This window comes from Homalodisca vitripennis, chromosome 1, assembly GCF_021130785.1.
Source record: "Homalodisca vitripennis isolate AUS2020 chromosome 1, UT_GWSS_2.1, whole genome shotgun sequence".
Taxonomy (NCBI): Eukaryota; Metazoa; Arthropoda; class Insecta; order Hemiptera; family Cicadellidae; genus Homalodisca; species Homalodisca vitripennis.
This window is the reverse complement of record NC_060207.1, coordinates 94,437,318-94,459,391: the sequence shown is the minus strand read 5'-3', so window position 1 is coordinate 94,459,391 and position 22,074 is coordinate 94,437,318. Positions and strand designations below refer to the sequence as shown.

Sequence of the window (22,074 nt, the reverse complement as noted above, 5' to 3'; positions counted from 1 at the left end):
TATGGGATTGACAGAAGTGTTTAAAATACTGTATACGGTTGTAGGAATAATAAATAAAATTAGTTGTGATAAATATACAGACTCGAGATCCTACTGTTGGGATTTTATAACTTTATAATTTTCTTAAAAATTTAGTTTTAAAAATATTTAAATATTCAATACAATAATACAGCAATTATTTCTAAATATATGGTTTTATTTTTGTTAAATTACATTAGAAGTTTTGAAAATATTGGTTGAAAGAGGGGTTTAAAACAAATTTATTTTCACAAAATGTGGCTTTCTGGAGGAATTTGGACCTATTTTAATATGGCTCCTAAGTGTTTTAACATAGTAGTAAATGAGATTGATTGATACAAATGAAAGTACCAACAAGTCTTAAAATCAATTTATTAATAAATAGCATGAAGTACAATTTTTTAATATAGAAAAGTTTAGGTATTCTGATAAATGTAAAATATGTGAGTATTAATCACTTAATAAGTAATCATATGTGTATATAAAATTCCTAATTTCCACAAACACATTATCACCATTTGAGATCAAAATCAATTTTTACTTGGGGCTACTTAATTAAAACATTATATTCTAGTAGTTTTGACCATCTATTTCTATAATACATTAACCCTTAGCGAGCCACAAATAAATAACCATAACTACTCCTAAGAGCCATACACCTTAAAAATAAAAAAATTCCCACATACCAAAACCAATTTTTTTTATAATTCTTATAACATAAGAGATAAAAAAAAACGACAAAATATATTTTTTTCACTCTTTATTGCTAGTTTACAGCCAAAAAATGGTAAAATAATAATTTCACTGAAAAATGTAATTTTTACATTCTATGTGTTCATATATAAAATTAACAATAGTTGAACACAATTATTGTAATATTTTACAAAAAACAAGCATACAGTAATTTTTATTTAGAGAAAATATAAAGAATATAGTAAAAATGTATATATACAAATGAAATAAAAGCAATGAAACTAAAAAAAAACTTGACAATAAAGCCCTACATCACGATAATAATACATAAACTACACTGTACATTGCTTAAAAATATTGATTAACATCAAAATTGAAAAGATAAATACGCGGATCGAAAATGGAAAGGGCGAATAAACATCTAACCTCACGGAGGCTACAGGCAGACTGAGCGCGCGCGTCAGTAGACGTCGTTGGGTCTGCGGGAGACTATGAACATCCGGTCGCCCGCTATTTTGGCAATCGAACAAGAGTCGTGACCTTCAAAATAGACACGAACGGTTGTCCCTTCTTTAAATAAACCTTGTTTAACAGTTTTTACTAAGTTTGATACCCAGAAATGCTTTTAAATAATATTTTTAAAAACAAACTTATTTTGCGTCAGTAGACGTCGTTGGCTTTTAGCGCTAGTTTAGGCATGACGTCTAGTAACGTCATTGGCTCGGAAAGGGTTTAAGGATATATTTGTAAACAGAACTCTTCATTATTTGGGAACTGATTTAAACAGTTGGCATCAAAAAATTACTTTGGTTCATAATTATGCAAAATGGTTTTCAATTTTCTTTATCACAATTTTGAAGAACACACACCTTCAAGGTTTAGTTTTTTGCTCACAAGGATAGCATGGAGATTCATTTAAGTCTAAACAGCTGTTTATTCAGGTAAGCAACCAAATTAATTAATTTTCAGCCATTCTTTTCACACATACATCTCACAATATAAATATACTTTTTTTAATAAAAACTACATAAAACATCCAAAATAAACAAATTGAGGGTATATTTCTTCTGGTTTCTTATTTTTAAGTTTACAGTTGGCAACTCATCGTTGCTTGTGGCTAAGCAAATATTTATGTTTTTTTTACAGATGATTTTGATAATTGTTGGTTTTCCCCTCAAGTAAATTGAGTTTAAGTTCAAGAAGTTTGAAGATTTCTGCATAAGCATGTATGTTAACGTAAATAATTTAAGATAAAACAAGTTCATAAAAAACAAACGAAACCAATTTCAGTGTCACATCCATGACAAAAAAAATCTCAAAGTTTTAAAAATAGTTGTATAAATTATAATTTAGCGTTGAAATTACAAAAAGGAAATAATCCGTCTGTGAAGAGGTTTCTTTTATTTCACATCCATAACAGCAGTTTAAAGTGATATTACTTTGAAACTAGGATCATAAGAATGATTTAAACTGTATACAGTTAAACATCATTTGAATGCTACTACATACATTTTAATCAGTTACATCTTAGCATATACATTTTTTTATTCTCATGAGAATGTGTATATCTTTTACATTTGTAACGAAAGAAAGGCTGTTTTGCTTTGGTAAAGTTGCATTCTAAAATAGCTGTGCATTAATAAAGATAAACAATAATCAAACATTGTGTTACAGTGCCATAGTGCTCAGCTTGTAGGGAGGTAGTGCAAGGGAGATTGTGAATATCCTCCACAATAATTCCCCTACCTAAATTTTGTACAATATGTTCAATATCTTCTTTCCTATTCACTTTCGTCTTATTTTGACCACATACCTGTAAAAATGTAAATGATATAAAAATCATCAAAACATATGTTTTAGACGAAAACAAATACACAGATTTTGTTTGATACAAGAAGTTGATTCCATAAAATGACTACTATGCTGTTAAGGGAAAAGTGATCAGGTGCCAAGCACTGTGGCAGAGCCAGATTAAGAATAGCAGATTTCACTCAGAAACAGATCTGCACTGAAGGTGTTAACTACATTTATTACTGCTAGACAGTTATTGTACAGGAGTTTAACACGTTGAATGCAGTACAGTTTTAATAAAAAAATTTTGTTACCACAATAATTATTTTGCAATTAGACCCCTTTGGTTTTGGTGAAAAACCAAATCCTGACAGGTTGATTTTTTCATTCAGCTTCAGCAGAGGCTCTAAAGCATTTGAGATAAAACAAAATGTGAAAGTTTGTATTTTCTGTTTAGCCTTGGCAGAAGATCTCAAACATTTGAGATAAACCAAATGTGCACTATTATATTTTCCGTTCAGCCGTAGCAGAAGCTCTCAAACATTTGAGATAAACCAAATGTACACTATTATATTTTCCGTTCAGCCATAGCAGAAGCTCTCAAGCATTCAAGATAAACCAAAATGTGAAAGATTGTATTTTCCGTTTAGCCTTGGCAGGGTCCCTCCATCTTTATTTACATGAATAGGTATTATTTCATTTGCTTTTTTCAAGCTTTTGGAGTATTGAGCGATACTTTATAATAATTTTTATTTTACTTTTCAATTTAGTAGCATATCAATCAGAGACACAACACCCAATTTCCTAGAGTAACCCGTTGCTGTCATGAATCTGAAGTCACCAGTTATTTGTCAGAGTGTAATGGTATTATTACGATTTTGGATCTTATTGTAAGAAGTGGGAAAATGGAGATGCAATTTAGATTGGCGACTGAAACTCACTACCTTCTTAACAACATCTCTCGATGCTATCCCTTTTTCTGAGGCGATGATAACTTACTAAACTCACAGTCAGTTGGCAATAGTGGTCTAAGCATTCCATTAAAAACCAAAACTCTTTCAAAATCTCGTTTAGAAAATTACATTTTTTTAATGAACACAGTAGGGGAGTCCCAAGTGGGAATTTCGTGTTACTCGAGTGCATCAGAAACTCATCTGGGGAGAAACTGTACCCTGTAATGTACCCCTACTATGTATGAACCCTTAATAGAGGCGTGCGTTGAGGGCAGTCTATCAAATTAGTAAAAAAAAACTCGAGCATGTCATATTAAGACAAGGTAAGTTAAAAACATGAAGAACAGTGTATATTTAAATAATCTGACGATTTGAGGGTGTAAATGGGCAAGTCGCAAAGTTGTAAAAAAATGTCATTTTGAAATACTCAAGCGTGGTTGAATTTTTTTTTTATTTTGAAGGATTATGGAAAAAATATAATCTGATGATTTTTATGGGGCGATGTAGCTTAAACCATAAAATAAAGCGTGGAGCATACAAGTGCTGAGAACTGTATTTCCCACTCTCTCGCGTCTCTATCTCTCACGCCATCCCAACACTAAAGTCTACTGCCATGATGCCATCTCAGCTGATCACAATTATAACCTGTTTGCTGTTGTAGACTTTAGAATGTGGCAACTTTTGAAATGATGCTTTGATTTTTTTGTTGTATTTTAATACAATTTTGTGAATTTAATGCAATAAGTTTTATATGCATTATAATAATGAGTAATGTAAATGTGAAATGTGTATTTTGTGGAGAAGAAAGGTATGAAAAAAATTAAAAATTTTACACCGGAAACTTAAAAAAAGTATAACTATTTTGGAGTATCATAAAGTGAAACCGGTTTTGAAGAAAATCTAGCAACACCTTATACGGTTGAAATATATAATGAAACATTTTGAAACGATGGCTATTATGCTGAGTGTTACAAACTTTTTACAGCTAAAAAATACCATCCGATTTCCAATAGCAAAATGGAATTATATCGAAAATTGCACAGAAATGTAATGATGCAACAGAAACTTGCTCAAGAGAGCCCAAATTATCTAGTCCTAGCACTTCCACAATGCAGACTGCTGGTACAAGAGTATGCGAGAAGGTATTAATGTAATAGATTAACAAATAAAAATAGTCCATTAAAAAGTCACATTCGGGTTTGCATTTTTGAGAGGACACAATTTTATTTTTTTTTAAACTCAATTAGTTAGTAATTAGGGTTAGTAAAAGCTTAATTCCAAGTTTTTGGGGTCACCTCTCGTCTCTCTCAGCCACCATCTTGAAAAAAGGAGAGCAAACGGTTTTTTATTTATCTTCCAAAAAACTGTTTAAACATTTTTTGGTGCTAATAAAATCTCCTATAACTTTACTTGTGTAACTTTTTGTCGTAAAATGAAATTTAACAGTACATTATACATGTACCCCATTTAAATTGTTTTATTACATCCAGTAATTAAAAAAATAAAATCTAATTGTCAGATTACTAATGTTTTTCTATATGATTGTCAGATTATCATTTAGAACGACTAGTACATCAAGTAGGACCGTCTGTATTGAAGTCAGACATGCTCGAGTATTTCAAGGTCACATTTTTTAACATCTTCAAAAATTTGTCATGACTTTTGGGTCGAGTCCAAATTGTCAGACGGGACTAAATGTCACTGAATAGGAACACTTTTTTGAGTTTACTTAACATTTTCTTTTTACAAGAATGTTCGCCTCACTATCTATCAGATTGTATCTCTCGGTTATCAAAAAGACATAGCGTGTATACACTCGCTGAATGCCTGATATGCTCAAATATTTCCATGTGACTGATTTTTCTTACATTTTTGAAAATATGTACATGCTTACATCCCCACTAAAATGGCAAACTTGAAATAAGCTGTATTTGTTTTAGGACCTAATCTTCACAATCTAATAGGTCCCCATGACGCTTTAAAGCGGCCCATACACTAGACGTGCCAAAAATTAGACGAAACGTGCCAGTGTGTGGAGGTCTCCGTGCTAAGCACGCCGTGCATTGCATGGCACGATGGCAATCAAGATCGGTTTGATTTTCGGCGTGCCGTGCCAACCTGCCGCCGTGTCATCCTGCAAGTGTGTGGACCAGTCCCGCGCCACGTGCTGAGAGTGGAGTGTCTTTTGAGGTTATTTTTCGTTCTCTCTCGCGGCAAATACTCTCCTATATTTATCACGTCGACTGCTGACACAAAAATTTTTCGTGGCAACTAACCGTTTGTTCCGCCGTTATAGCTTTTCTCAGATTAGTGTCTTGTCTTTCGATGCGTGGCCTAACCTTTTCAACACGTAACTAAATGTTTCGTCATCCATTCGCAAGTAGATCCTGTTATCATTTTTATGATTTTCACGTAAGTCTTTCAGTAGTCTCATATCAGAATACATTTCTCTCTCTTTTAACCAATTTTTCGTCCATAATTGTCTTCTTCTCTTGTTCACTTTGCTATCGTCATGAATCGCACCAATCAACAATACTGTTAACGCTTTATGTTTAGTAGTAAAATATCACAGCACGATAATACTACACAATATCACAATACCACAACCAACTTCTAGCACGTCACGGGACTGACTAAAACTGTCAGTGTGTGGGGCACAAAAGTGCCATGCCAAGCAACGGCGTGCCAGTATAAAAAACTGCACGGCGTGCAATGCAAATTTAGTACCCCAGACTGTAGTATGATGGGCCGCTTAATAACTGCAAATTTAGTACCCCAGACTCCCCAGTTTTAAAGGATGATATGCTATAAAAAAAGTTAGTCGATACAAATTCAGCCAACAGTAGGCTGAGTTTTTTTTTTTTTTTTCAAAAAGACTAATTTGAACAGAACAGTATTGGCTGATACAATATATTAACAGTCTGAATACTATTAGAATTTTTTGTTTTTTTTTAAACACCCTTTGATGGCTGTTTATAACCTTGATTTTCTAATCTGAGTGAATTGCATGTTACTGATACACACAACCACCTGTAAAAACTTCAACTTTTCTAGTTTAATACATCTAATCATTAATTCTAATCATTAACTCTGTGTAAATGGATGTAGTTGATATTAATGAATGATATTAAAAACAAATCAGAATGAAAAATTAAATTTTTAACAAACACAAAAATACCTATTTAAGTGTTTAAAACTGTGTTTTCATATTTTGAAAACTATACAGGAGCAGTGGTATAAATAATTAATGTTAACAACAGTTACATATCTAAAGGAAAGTCTAGAAAATTTCACCAATACAAATAAATTTTATTGTAATAAATAGTATACACCTCATAATATATTAATTACAAGAAAATAATATAATATACAAATTGGATATTTGTAAATATATATTACAAGATACCAATACCATTATACTGTACAGCAACACAACTAGAAACATATATCAATAACAGTGATAGAAGTTTAAATGAGTTTAAAACAATGGAAGACTAAGAGTATTATTGGTTAGCAAATGATTTTTTTAAATAGCTCATTTATTGTTGGTGGTAGAAATCCAACATCTTTGCTGTAATAGGAATCCTTCTAAATATCACTGTACACTTCGGCCACCAAGTGGCAGTGTCAAAAATGTGAGCCATCAGGTTCTACTTGTATAAACTTAGGTATCCAACGTGCTAAAACCCTACTATTTCATAAAAATTTGCTATATAAATTCCTTCGATTGAAAAAATATTAGAATAGCTTCATATTATAATCTATGTAACAATGCCAGATTACCAGTGGAAACTCAAATCCACTACAAATATCCTCCCCACACTAAAACTCACAATACCAAAACATGTATCTAAATTGACACCTAGGCAACTGCTTCAAAATTCATTCAATAAGGCACTTATTCATATTAACAGTGCGAAGACTTCTTGTTGGTGAAAGGTTATTAACCATGTTTAACAGAAAACTTGATATATCACAGCAAAATATCATGGACGGACAGTTGAGCAGTGTTGCAAGTCCAAGGTCACTCCTCCAACAAGTGATTGAGAGCCTCTGTGTCCACATCTAACTCCACTTCCTCCAGTGAAGGGCCACTAGTCAGGGCTGGTCCTGGTACAGACAAAACTTGATATATCACAGCAAAATATCATGGACGGACAGTTGAGCAGTGTTGCAAGTCCAGAGGTCACTCCTCCCAACAAGTGATTGAGAGCCTCTGTGTCCACATCTAACTCCACCTCCTCCAGTGAAGGGCCACTAGTCAGGGCTGGTCCTGGTACAGACAAAACTTGATACATCACAGCAAAATATCATGGACGGACAGTTGAAGCAGTGTTGCAAGTCCAGAGGTCACTCCTCCAACAAGTGATTGAGAGCCTCTGTGTCCACATCTAACTCCACCTCCTCCAGTGAAGGGCCACTAGTCAGGGCTGGTCCTGGTACAGACAAAACTTGATATATCACAGCAAAATATCATGGACGGACATTTAAGCAGTGTTTGCAAGTCCAGAGGTCACTCCTCCAAGTGATTGAGGGGCCTCTGTATTCACATCTAACTCCACCTCCTCCAGTGAAGGGCCACTAGTCAGGGCTGGTCCTGGTACAGACAAAACTTGATACATCACAGCAAAATATCATGGACAGACAGTTGAGCAGTGTTGCAAGTCCAGAGGTCACTCCTCCAACAAGTGATTGAGAGCCTCTGTGTCCACATCTAACTCCACCTCCTCCAGTGAAGGGCCACTAGTCAGGGCTGGTCCTGGTACAGACAAAAACTTGATATATCACAGCAAAATATCATGGACGGACATTTAAGCAGTGTTGCAAGTCCAGAGGTCACTCCTCCAAGTGATTGAGGGCCTCTGTATTCACATCTAACTCCCACCTCCTCCAGTGAAGGGCCACTAGTCAGGGCTGGTCCTGGTACAGACAAAATTTGATATATCACAGCAAAATATCATGGACGGACATTTAAGCAGTGTTGCAAGTCCAGAGGTTACTCCCTCCAACAAGTGATTGAGGGCCTCTGTATTCACATGTAACTCCACCTCCTCCAGTGAAGGGCCACTAGTTAGGGCAGGTCCTGGTACAGATAAAACTTGATATATCACAGCAAAATATCATGGACGGACAGTTAGCAGTATTGCAAGTCCAGAAGCCGGAAAATTCAGTTAAACAATTAAAATAAAGTGAACAAAGTATTGTTTGTTTAACCATGAGTCTAAAATATTCCTGAATAAAACTGGGAGGAAAACGACATATGCCTAATACGACATAACCCTCTACACTAATGAATTGTAAGGGTACATGTGTGCGAGGCAACTACTTGACCCTTCAGTTTGCACTCCCTATTTGCTAATACTATAGATGTTAACCTCAAGAACTAACATAACCTAGAAAAAATAAAATATTTAAAGAAAGGCTGTAAAAGATCAATACTGCGACACATGGTGACCAACAAGTGAGGCTAAATAATTTAACACAGAATCCACACTGACACAACAAGGGGCAATTTAACAAAGAATTATAAAACGGATTTTCTTCAAGGCTGTGGTAACTGCTTGTTCACCAGATTGCAGTCACGTACTCTGAAACACCACAACGTGATGTGACACAGGGGTAGGACTAATCATCAATAAACTTAACTACAATATTGGATTCCATCTACGAGATGAGATTTACAACACACACTGCTAATCACACCACACATTATAGCAACCAAGCATTGTAGACACATATAGTAAACAACTCTGCAACATCATCGTCTGCACGTTGTCGATCTTCATTCACAGTTAAACGGATCAAAAAGGCATAAACCACAATGTAGTTTAATTCTTGATTTCATACTCTTTGAGGGCGAAAAATGATTTTTAGACTCTCATGCTTCCATGAGATTCCTGATTTATTACAGGTTTTTCACCTGTGCGTTAAATTCCCAGCTTATTCTTTGGTTTTCCCCCGAACATAGTTGTCACGATGTTACGAGAAGGTGGTGGTTGCCCCTCTACCCCCTACCCCCCCCCCCACCCCAGAAAAGAGGTGCAAAATTCTGCATTGAGCTTGCTTCAGGGCAATTTACATGAGACTCTAGAAATGTACGTTATCTATCTTGAAGGACTGTCTGATTATCAATCCAATAAGGTGTCAAATGTGAGTTTAAATATTGACACTGTTATTTATTTTTTTAAAGTAGAAGAACACTAGAACTCATGTAGCATAGTAGTTATCGCTAGTTTCGCACAAAATAAAAAAAAATCTACAGCTCATTTTTTCTCAAAATGTTGAGAAAATTGAATAGACAAAATTCTCAAATTGAATAGACAATCAGAAGGGAAATTCTGGTCAACTCCCAGACAGAAATGCAAATAGACATGAGAAAAAATATACCAGCCCACTGAATGTTAGGCTCACTATCCCTCAACCAATTCTCAATTAAATTGAAATATAAAACTAAATTGTACAGGGTGTATATTATGTCTGGAAACACCCAAATATATCCTTTAATAATTTAAATATAAATTTGAAACCTCTTACAATCGTGATAGAGATTGGGCATCTACTTTTTGGAACAATGTTTTGTTATGTCACACCAACGGGGGACGTCCTGCCGAGGGTATCGTGAATATTCTTAATGGAAGCCTATACCTTGTGATACATAATTTTAAAGGTAATAGCTTACTGAATTGAATGCCACAAACCGCATCTCACGGGAATTATTCTATCAGAAAATAGAGCATTTTTAGTATTGAAAATTTACTGATGTTCAACAATGTAATTTTAACATGGTTCTTGCCACAAAATGTGTTACACTAATTTTTTAGCATTTTTTTAAATGTTCAATTAAATAAAACAAAAATTTCATTTTTAAGCTGGTTCTATTAGCACAAATTTTGCCAGTTTTTATTACAGTACAATTATGGAAATACTTTATGTTATTGATTTCTTATTACAAATAAAAAATAATGTATGCTGTTAGAAAAGTCTTACAACAAACGTTTTACCTGCATTTTGGTGTCAAAGCAATTGTTCGAAACTGTGTTCCTTCTACGGTTTGACAATGAGCCAATCTTGTGTAAAATGATTCGACAGAGTTGGCCTAACATTTCTTCAATTATCAAAGCAATCTCCTCTATAATCCTGTTTCTTAGGTCTTCCAAATTATGAGGCTTTCTTCTATAAAACATTGGATTTTAAATGACCCCATAGGAAATAATCGATTGGTGACAAATCCGGAGATCTTGGAGGCCATTCGATTTCTCCTCTTCGGCCAATCCATTTATGAGGAAACCTTAAATCCAAATACTCTCTTACCTGTCTCCCATAATGGGGTGGAGCACCATCCTGCTGAAACCATACATTATCAAAGTATTCTCCTGATGCAATTTGAATAGCTGGGATTATTTCATTTTGGAGCATATTGTAGTAAAGTTTCGGCATTTAAATTTCCATTGATGAAAAAGGGTCCAACAATTTTGTTACCTAAAATTCCACACCATACGTTCAGTTTTTGTGGTTGCTGTGAATGGGACTCAGTAATCCAATGTGGGTTTTCACTAGCCCAGTAACGGCAATTGTGCCTGTTAACATTGCCATTTAGGAAAAAAGTTGCCTCATCAGAAAATAGTATGTTGGTCAGAAAATCTCTATTGTCATCACATTTACGCATCACAAGTTCACAAAACTCAACTCTTCTGTCGTAATCATCCTCACTTAACTGTTGGACTAAATGAACTTTAAATGGTTTGTATTTATTAATTTTCAAAATTTACTCACAGACATAGGGGTGCATATCATGTTGCTGTGCAGCTTTTTCTGAGCGATGTATGTGGGTCTTCAATAAATGTTTGCAAAACATCTAGTGCATGTTCTTCATCTGTTGCAGATTGTATCCTACCTGACTTTGGCCGATTACGTACACTCCCTGTCATTTCAAAACGCTCAATAGTTTTTGATATTGTTGAAACACTTATGGGATTCCTTTTCTGGGAAAGTGTCATTAAACAAATTACAAACTTCCCGATAAGATCTTTGACGATCGCCATATCCTCGCATCATCAACAGAGTAATTCGTTCTCTTTCAGACAATTCCATTAAAATGCCAAATAAAAACTGAACTACTGTAATTAGATAACTTGTTGACAGCAATGCTTCAGAGACACTGATTAACTCGACAGGAATGATATGACCTTTGTCCATTTGTAATTCCCAAGCTTAGACCTGTCTAGTGAAAGCTCCATGCTCAACAAACTGAAACCTGTAGACCAGATGATTAATAACACAATAATGTTTCTCATAGGCTAGTGACCTTTGTCTCTTTAAACCTTCCTGCTGACTGGAAAACACCAAGTACAGATTCATAAGTAATCAGAGAAAGTGACTCATAAGTTTTATTCATTGTAATAAAAACTGGTAAATTTGTACTAATGAAACCGGCTTAAAAATAAATTGTTTATTTTATTTTAATTGAACATTTAAAACATGCTAAAAAATTAGTGTAACACATTTTGTGGCAAGAACCACGTTAAAATTACATTGTTTGAACATCAGTAAATTTTCAATACTAAAAATGCTCTATTTTTTCTGATAGAATAATTCCCGTGAGATGCGGTTTGTGGCATTCAATTCAGTAAGCTATTACCTTTAAAATTATGTATCACAAGGTATAGGCTTCCATTAAGAATATTCACGATACCCTCGGCAGGACGTCCCCCGTTGTGTGTGACATAACAAAACATTGTTCCAAAAAGTAGATGCCCAATCTCTATCACGATTGTAAGAGGTTTCAAATTTATATTTAAATTATTAAAGGATATATTTGGGTGTTTCCAGACATAATATACACCCTGTATAAAGCCATTAAGTGAAACAATACTCACTGATTGTGGGCACTATACCAGTCTGCTTATAAGTTGCCAAGTCTTCTTCAAATGCTTTACTAAATGTTTCTTGTCTTTCCTTCTGTTTTTTCTCAAACTGTTTTTCGTATTCTGCTACTTTTAATCTGTGTTCTTCTGACAGTTTTGCTAAAACAATATAAAAGTCAATCAATTTAAATACATTATAAACTACTGTTCTTATTTACATAATATATTAGAATAACCTATTATTGTTACTTTCAAAACATTAAAAAGGATTATTCGGAGAGTAAGCTCCAATTCTGATAAAAAAATAAACTATGATGGATTAAAAAATCTTCTAAAATTTAATTCTTTTAATTTTCTTAAATTTTTCTACATAATTTACATTTTTGGCCAAACATATATCATAATGTTCTAGAACCTTGTATGATGAAATCATAGACATCTGGTCCACATGAGAATACCAGCCTTAATCATTATCTGTGGTGAAGCACTTGTTACTGAGAAACTTCTTTCCTACTTAAATCGGACAAAGAAGACTCTATCTATCACAACACATGGTTGCTACAACGCTGCTGATTGATATTGTCTGCTTGATCTTAACTTTTTCTGGTGATTTTTTTCTTTATGCAGCAAGGGATTTAAATAACTGCTGTCAAGTAAACAGGAGTAAAAGTTTTAAAGTAAAAGATTTAAAGATTATCTGAAGCAGATTTGATGAAACTGACTTAATGATTGTCATATAAGATTTCTAGTTCACACTGTATCAAAACATTTAAAACACAATTAAAATCATGAGATATTTTGGCCTAGCTATGGAGAGCCATCATTCAAAAAATGGTTAACTGAAATTGGCAGTCAGTGATGCACTTCTGCTTATGAAGGTGAGTAGAACAATGTTGAAAAATCAATCACAATACAATTTTACAAAACCAAAGTACATGTAAATTTCTTTGAAATTTTCTAATGATAATAAGAGAAACAATGAAAATAATAAAGAATAAAAATAATTTCAACAAAGAAAACTGAATCAGATTATCATAAAGCTGACAGTCTCTGAGTAATAGTCATACTGATGACTTAGTGGTATTAATGGCCAATTGGTTTTATTGATTACTGATTGGTACACACCTTCAACCAATCATGATACAGCCTGTACTCTTACCCACATTTATAGGTGGATTTGAACTAAAGTTGTTTTTTGTCGATATGAGTTACTAGCTTTGCCAGTTTCAGTTTAACATCATTTGGCTGAAGAAATGGCGAGGCCGAAATATTCACCTCCTCGTTCAATTTAAAGGACAAAGAAAAAATTATTCAATAGTGATAAATAACCAACAATATTGAGCAAATTTATAAACTTTAAAAAATACACTAAAAATAACAATTTAAGGTATTAAGAATCTTATATTGGTACCTAATTCTCTATTTAATTAAAAATATAATTCTTATTTGTAATTCTGATTCTACTTTAAAATTGTACCTCTGAGAATGTCCAGCTGAGCAAGCCTCTTCTCGCTGTGTAAAGCCAGTTGGAACCTGCTCTCAAGTTGTCTTTCCTGCAGCTCTTTCTTCTCCACTGTATCAGCTAATTCTATCAGAGAGCTCTCCACCTCAACGACAAGATTCCGTAGCTCTTCTAAAATCATACAAACATTGTGCAAGTTTATGTAATAGTTTTACAAAATTACCAACTTAAATGGTTTATGTGATAAAAAATCTCTGCCTTTTAATGTAGCCTCATTATCGTAATAGAGTAACTATTGAATTTTTCAGTTATATGTTTTATACAGAAGAGTCCATCCAGCTTGCTCTTTATTCTTTGATTAAAACCTATTGATGCTGGATGACTTGAAAAAGTAACAGAATCTCTGGCATTTGTCATCATTATAAGTTATCAAAACTGAAACATGACATTTTGATATATGGTATCAGCCCTCTTCTTCAGGTGGTTAAACCTATAATATGAGCATACATAAAAATTAAAATTTTAAAACACATGGCAATGGACACTCTATTATTAAGTATTATGAACTTGTATGTTCATCATCGTTTGTTATTTGTTATTTTTTAATCTTTTATCTTAAGTTTTGACACCTGAAGAAGAGGCATATACTAGCTCTTCAAACACCATGTTTCAGATTTTTGTAACATGTAACAATGGAAAATATCCACAATCATCTTATCCTTGCTCAACACATTATTATAGTGGTCCATAATAAGTTAGCATTTAATCCGTCAGGTCCAAGGGAAACTGGTTGCTGTTTTGTTATTATCGTTATAACAATATTAAAAAGTTTGATACAAAGCTATCAATTGGCAAAATAACAGTTCATTATTTAATACAATTATAATAACAGATTTGGGAGCAAAATAAAGAAATAATGAGTTAAATCTAAGCAATTTAGATTAATTAAATGTTTAAAAGCACATGAGATCAAAAATAAAATATTTCAGAAAATATTATTAGTCACAACATAATTTAAAAATATACAGCACTGAAAGGGATTTGATGTTATCCACACAAAAAGTCCATAAGATTAGGCATTTGACATATTGATTGTGTCTAATGTTATGTACTTCAAAGGGTTTATTATTATACATCTCATGACATGGTTGAAATAGAGAGATTTCTTGAAAGATATATATAAAAGGAAAATATCTAACCTCTTAAGTTAGCTGGCTTATTTTAGACTTTAAACCTGCCCTGGCTGACATTTTTTGTCAAAAACATCCTCATGTACTAGCTAATTTGAAAGATCATATAACATTTTTAACTTTTGTTAGAGGCATTATCTATATATAATAAAAATGAAACTGTTCGTGTGTAACAGCATCACTCACAAACGGCTGGACGGATTCGCCTAATTTTTTTTTTAATTTGTTCGTCTTGATCTGTAGAAGGTTATAGGATACTTTTTATCCCTTTCCCGATTCAGGATTCCGCCCCACTGGTTACAGAAATACCCGTAAGAAATGCATTGCAGCAAACATATGTTATTAAGTGAAAGAGTCTTTTCAAATTTTTAATCAGCTGTTCTTTGTAAACATATATAATGCGACAAAAAATATATTTATATATAATTTAATTACTACACTTATAGTTTTAAAGCATAGAGTAAGCTTAAGAGAAACGACAAATTTTGTTTAAACTGTTTCTTCTGCAATCACTGTTAAACATAGACTTTACTATCCAGATAATACAATTCAAATTTGACGTAAAAATTCACCTTTAACTGCAATATTTATTTAATATAAAACCATGCTCATGCTTGATCAGAAGAGCAATGCAGATATCATAATTACTATCTTACGTTGGCTACAAATATAAAGAATGTTATAAAATCAACCTTAGTTGTTTTTTTTTGACAGAAGTATCAGGAATGTGGTACATACCTTCATAATGCGCCCAAGAAGCTCACGAAAGGAACGACTATCAATTATCTCAGCAATGTTTAGAATGTGATAGAAAATGAATAAGTGAATATAGTGTACTGTTTTTCAACGGGAAATTGCGTGCGAAGCCGCGGGAAAACTTATTGAAATGCGCAGCGAAGCGCGCGCCGGTGTCCGCTAGTATAATTATAAAATTAATTGTCATAACATTTAATATTAACAGTTTCTGACAATGTAAGTTTCTGCCCAGTTTATAAGAGAAAAATTCTTTAAAAAATAACAAGAGCATAGAGCATGGAGACGTCTAAGAAATGAAAAAAAACACTTCTTTGTACTTGTACAATACTCCACTCACATTGACCTATAAATTCCATAAATATTGCTGTTATACTCATGTATGCATTTTAGTTTCTTTACAGATCCCTTCTTGTGATGAACTTTCTTGTTTTCAACACTTTTATACCTATGTGCTCAGATGATAAAAGAATTACCTGCCTTTAGTTCTCCTATCTTACCAGTATGCTTAACCCTATACACTAGAAGGCAGTATTTTGAATTTGTCCTTGAAGCTTGTATGGCCAGCTCTACTGGCCACTGCCATTTTTTCGATTAACGCGGATTAATTTTTGGCGTAATGTTATCTCAACGTGTATGTCCAATCGTACTGGCCAAGATATAATACATTCATAGCTTGTAAGTTTCTATTGTTTTATAATGAATGGTGAGTTCAGGGTAACTTCAGGTAATGAAAAGTTAGTCACATTTGAGGTTTACTTCATTTTTAATTTAAAGGCATTTATCATTTCAAAGAAGACTTACATATCAAGTCTGAAACAAATTAAATTACCGATCTGTGAGATGATTTTGTCAGTCTGGGCTGCTAGCTTGGGCAGTGTCGCCAATCCCGTAGTCAGTTGTGAGGTTGCGTTCCACTGCCGCATCACTTCTTCATGGAGAGCTCCAATACGTACATCTACTTTCTAAGTAAAGGGAGAGCACAAGTAAGTTTGTCAGTAAGTAGAGCCTTATATTATTATACTTTTACTTTTTTGTTTTAATGCACTTTTTGAAAGGCAAAATTTTAAATCTTTACTATAAGATAAATAAGAATAAAATAATTATAAAAAAGATATGATTTAGTATAAAAACTAGTAAAGATTAAAGGATCATTACTTCATAATTGACAAGAGAAAATAAGGAACTTACAGTTTAACTAGACAGATGTTGTCCAAATTTAAGTGTGCGCTACTAAATAATCCAAATCTTGTGAGAATACATCATGCTTGCTTGTTAATATATCAAACCCAAGAATAAGTATTGCACTGTTTTTGGTACTGATTAGAAGAGTATATCTCAGTGAATGATAATCAGTATGTTTTATTTATCTTGGGGTTTTGAGAATAATGATAGTAAACTCAATGAAAATATAACACTTTTTTCATTTGCATTCTACTGAATTTTAATAACGTAAAGAAAGCAAGTTTGTAAATGATTTGTTTTTCAAGCTCTGACGAGTACAATTAATTGAACTATCAAAAACTATTACTCATAAACAGAAATTCCTGTAAACAAATCCAAAATTGCATAATTATTATTTTTAATAGTACATTTTGTAAACCATTACAAATACAAATTTTCAGCCTGTTTTGGAAAAAATGGATATAGTATTTAAAAAATATAAAATAGACAACATTATTAAACACCAGAAATATTCCCAATAAGCTGGTACATCCAATAAAACAGTAAATTCATTAATATATAAACTTAATTACTAAAAAAGTAGATTCAAAGGCTCTCAATAATGCTTAGAGCATGAGGTCTCAAGAGAGTACTTTTATGTATTTCTTAGGTAGAGGAAAAAGTTTTCAATGCATATAAAAGTCTCATTTTTCAGGGATATGTACCAGAATGCTGTCTGACATCACATGAAGCACTATAATCATATATACATGTACAAGTATACTAATCTTCAGAATAAAAAATAAAAAGATATTAATTAACAATATTACACACATTATAACAAATATTAATAAACAAGTTCTATATTTTGGTCTAAACCGTCGGCACGAAATCAAATAAAATATTATAAATAGGGCTATTACAACTAATAAACATAAACATCAGCTCAGTGAGCAGCATGAGTGACGTAATTAGAAAATGAAATATCGCTGTCAAGACACCTAGTTTTCACTTTATAACTGGCAGCAGGTTATCGCCTCCAAGCTCAGCCCTTTCACAGTTTATAACTTATAGTAAAGAAATATCAACATTTTATACAAACTTACTCATAAAATACAATAAGTAAATTGTACAGTATAACGAACATGTACAAAACAAAAAGTTAATTCAAACACTTTCCAAGTAAAAAACCTAATTTTACTATCTCTATGATGAATAAAAAAAAACACAGGAGGACCTGTGTTATCATAATCTCTATTGATCTGAAGCTAATTGGGATCAGGGTAAATCTTACAGGTAATCTACTCTATAACAGTGAGCAAAACAGGACTAAACAAGTCTAGTTTTAATTGTTCTGGATATCAGTTGTTGTTTAATTTTTCCTTGTATGTTATTTGATGTAACAAAATACTCAATAACTAACAAAGTAAAATAATATTTATAAGCACTATTATAAATGGTGCAAAATAGAAAAAAATTTTCAAATACCAAAAAATGTTTGTCTTTGAGAGGATTTTAAAATGGTTTACATTGTAACATACTAGATTGTTATTTAATCTAACATTTTTGACATCACATTTCTTATGTATTATCATGATTTTTGTTATTAGAAAAAGAAGTAAAAAGTTATGCAATTCAATATTTCCTGATAGGGTATGAAACAAACCATTCCAAAACGATTTGTCCACCTAAGACTTGAGGGGGGCTGACAGCAGATTTTACTGTTGAAACCTAAATTAAAGACATTTTATCACACTCTGTACATACGAATAAACATAATATTGAGTTTTTGGTGCCAAAAATGCTCAGGGTACATAGATCTTTAAAATGAGATATCACATGACCTACATTCCCATTTAAAACATTTTCCGAAAAAGACCTCTACTCTCCAAAAATGGCCTTTTGAGCAATTTTTCCGGGTTAAAAATACTTTTACTGTTCTTTGGGGTAAAAATGGAGGATATCTGTTGAAAATAATTATGCAGTTTGGTATGTTTGGCTGCTATAGGTACTGCACAGATGGTCTCAAATTTATTATAAATGTACTCAAATTAGCCTTATGTTTTTTTCAATTATATTATTATATTACACAAATGTACATTAGCATATTTGGCTAAATTTAAAATGTATAAATACTACTTTAAAAATACTATTTCAATTGATACAATTCAAATCAAAGTTGTACATTGATTTGATATTTTATATAAACTAAATAAAAAATGAGAAAATATTGCCTGGGCTGCTACAGCGTTTTCCTCAGCCAACTGGTGTAGCTCTTGCCATTCTGTCTGATACTTGTGAAGGAGATCGGCTCCAGCATTCAGGTCTACTGGATGTTTCTCCGGGCCCCGAATCTGAGGAGGTATCAGCAACTTTCAATCCTCGGAAACTGCCAACATCAATACTATTTTAAAAGATACCCCAAAGGTAAATAAATATTTTCCTAATTAGATAAGGTTAGGTTAGGGTTGGACTACATTTGATTTTATTACACAATGTCAAATACATTATGCCAAACATTCTTTTTACTACAGCAATTTTAACAAGTATAAACCATGATTGAAAATAAGCGGATATTAACTTGGCTAGTAAATATTATAACTAATGAGCTGATATTAAGTTGGTTACTGGATTGAAAATAACTGGCTGAGCAACTTATCTGTATTTAATATTCAGCTGCTCTAAACAAAACAAAAGTACTCTCATAAGATTAACAATGGAACGTCATAAGAAGTTTGGCAGCGTCTTATAGTTGTTTATGTTTCAAATTCACAAAAGGCATTGAGTTTAAGAGCTTATGATTCTTTTAGATACCTAAAGAGCATAATTTCTAATAGCTTACCTAAACTCCCTGTACAAAAATTAAGAATAACATAGATAAATTAGGTTCTAAGCCTGATCTTTAATATACATTAAGATTACCTTTATTTGGCATGGTCTACAATGTACATTTATTTTAAAATCACAGTGTTTAATGTTAATTACTTGTTTTAAATGTTATTGCACTTGTTAAAGTGTTGGACTAAGAAATTTACTAACTTTGCTACATTTCAGCATGAATTCCTACTTATATATGCATTGTCCCATAAAAAACGTTGTTTTTAACAAGTGACAAGGAAATGGTTTGCAGATATTGTAGCTAATACACTTATAATGGCAGCACAGTGAGTTCATCGAAAATGCGGTAGTAAAAATGATCAAATCAAGATAAATTCTGGATTATCTGCATTAAATTCTGCATTATCTAATGACAATTCTTAAAATTAGATTATGAATTTCCAAGGCTTCAATCTCTCTGGATAAACATTAATATTATGAGCTGAATGGAATATTCCACTATATTCCTTCGGTACTGCTCCGTGCTGATAGCCGAATTTATTACAATTGTCAGCCCGTTCGGGTAGGGTACGATAAGCGGACCCGGTTTTTTATATCGAAATTGACAACCGATATTAGATATTACTTAATCATAACCATCGATATAATCAATCGATACTGATTAATTATTTTGAACAATTAACTTACATAATCTATATCAACAGCTGTAAACACTTTCAAATAATACATGTTCAATTTTAAATAAGTAACATTTGATTATTAAAAATGGCAGTCAATTTTAGAAAACTACACGACGTTGCTTTAAAAGATAAGACATGTGTTTCATGACTTCAACATGTTGGACTCGTACCGAAAAACCCATTATGTGAAATTGTGTGGGAAAGAAACAACTGTAACTGTGAGAGGAGTAAATATGGTCGTCTTCAGTTTTCCCTAATTTTGGTTATAATAATTTGTTTGAATACTGTAAATATTAAATTCATATTTAAATTTAAAACATATGATTGCTATTGAGGACTATAGATACTTTTATATCGATTTATAGTCTAGGATTTGAGATGCAAATATTAGGTATCGATGATTTGGTTCTTCGATATAAATAACCAGTCTGTTTATCGTACCCTACCCGCCCGTTCAAATACTAGTTCCCTTTTTTGAGGTTTTTCTTATAATTTATGCAGTATATAATTTACCTATTACATATTAGCCTCACCATGATAGATAAGATCGCACAATTTTTAATATTTTTTTTTGCTGCAGTATTAAAAGCGCCCACCACAACAATTGAATCTTCGATATGTCTAACTATCAAAACTACCAATATATCTAGAAAGTAATAATTTAATTATGAGTTAAAAACCATATAGGTATGTATATTTTTTATTGAATGTAACTAACAAAGCGGTGCAAATCTTACTTCTTATTATTTTGAAGAGTAGCTTATGATACAAATAACATATTTATCACCATTTTAGTTGTGGCCATCATTCAAATATCATACAGATGATTTTACATTGTTGAAATTAATTTTAAACAATATTGATACAATACACTAAAAACACGTAGATTTACTTGATTGTAAATAAGAATTATTTTGTAGCTTAGGTATTTCTAATTGATAATTTGTTTTCTAAGTCAATTGTCAAGTAACTTTATTATACAGCGCGCCCTACATAAATTTTGTATTCACTTGCTGAGTATTTTCCTTTTGAAAATAAAGCACTGTAATTAGTGTGAATTGGTAAAGTAAATATTTAGCTATGCTAAAACTTTCTTAAATGAAAAAATTTTTTCAACAATATATCTACTAGCCTATTATAAACCTACCTAGTTGTCAAGTTATCTTGAACAGATTGTAGTTTATCTTTTATTATTGAAAACATTGTTCATGCAGGATTACGATTTTGATTTATTTCACTTAGGCCTAGATTTGGAGCATTAACAAAAATAAGAGAAAAGTTTTATTGAAAATAATAACTTAACAGAAAGGTTATGTTTTTACTAGTGACAACAAATTAGGTAGAGTACAATAATAAGCTAGTGATGGGAGGATCGAATACAGAATCGAACAGTATTCGAATACAGCCAGGATATTCACATATTCGAACACCTCAAAATAAATTCGAATACTTTTGAAATGAATACAATTTCTCTGAAAGAATCTGTTTCAAACCTACAGAATTCAATTGTTTGGACTGATAGTATTTAAATAAAATATTCAAGAACTGTACTCTTATTCATAGACAAGTATTCACTGGAGGGATGTAGATGAATATATATATATAATGTATGTATACTGGTCTATGAAAAGAAAAATGAAGGGGAGATTCATAGTTTGGAATAAGTAT

General features: G+C 32.4%; 1 protein-coding gene across 1 annotated transcript; it reads right to left on the bottom strand.

Annotated features, from left to right (window-relative positions):
* Nucleotides 1-8,098: 8,098 nt before the first annotated feature.
* On the bottom strand, nt 8,099-21,688 carry LOC124366839. Its single transcript, XM_046823441.1, has 6 exons — nt 21,554-21,688; nt 19,123-19,277; nt 16,557-16,689; nt 13,797-13,952; nt 12,332-12,478; nt 8,099-8,214 (listed from the first exon to the last, which is right to left on the bottom strand). Exons 3-6 carry the CDS (start codon nt 16,648-16,650, stop codon nt 8,129-8,131), a joined length of 483 nt encoding a protein of 160 aa, XP_046679397.1. The 5' UTR covers nt 16,651-16,689; nt 19,123-19,277; nt 21,554-21,688; the 3' UTR covers nt 8,099-8,128.
* Between the last annotated feature and the right edge of the window lie 386 nt (nt 21,689-22,074).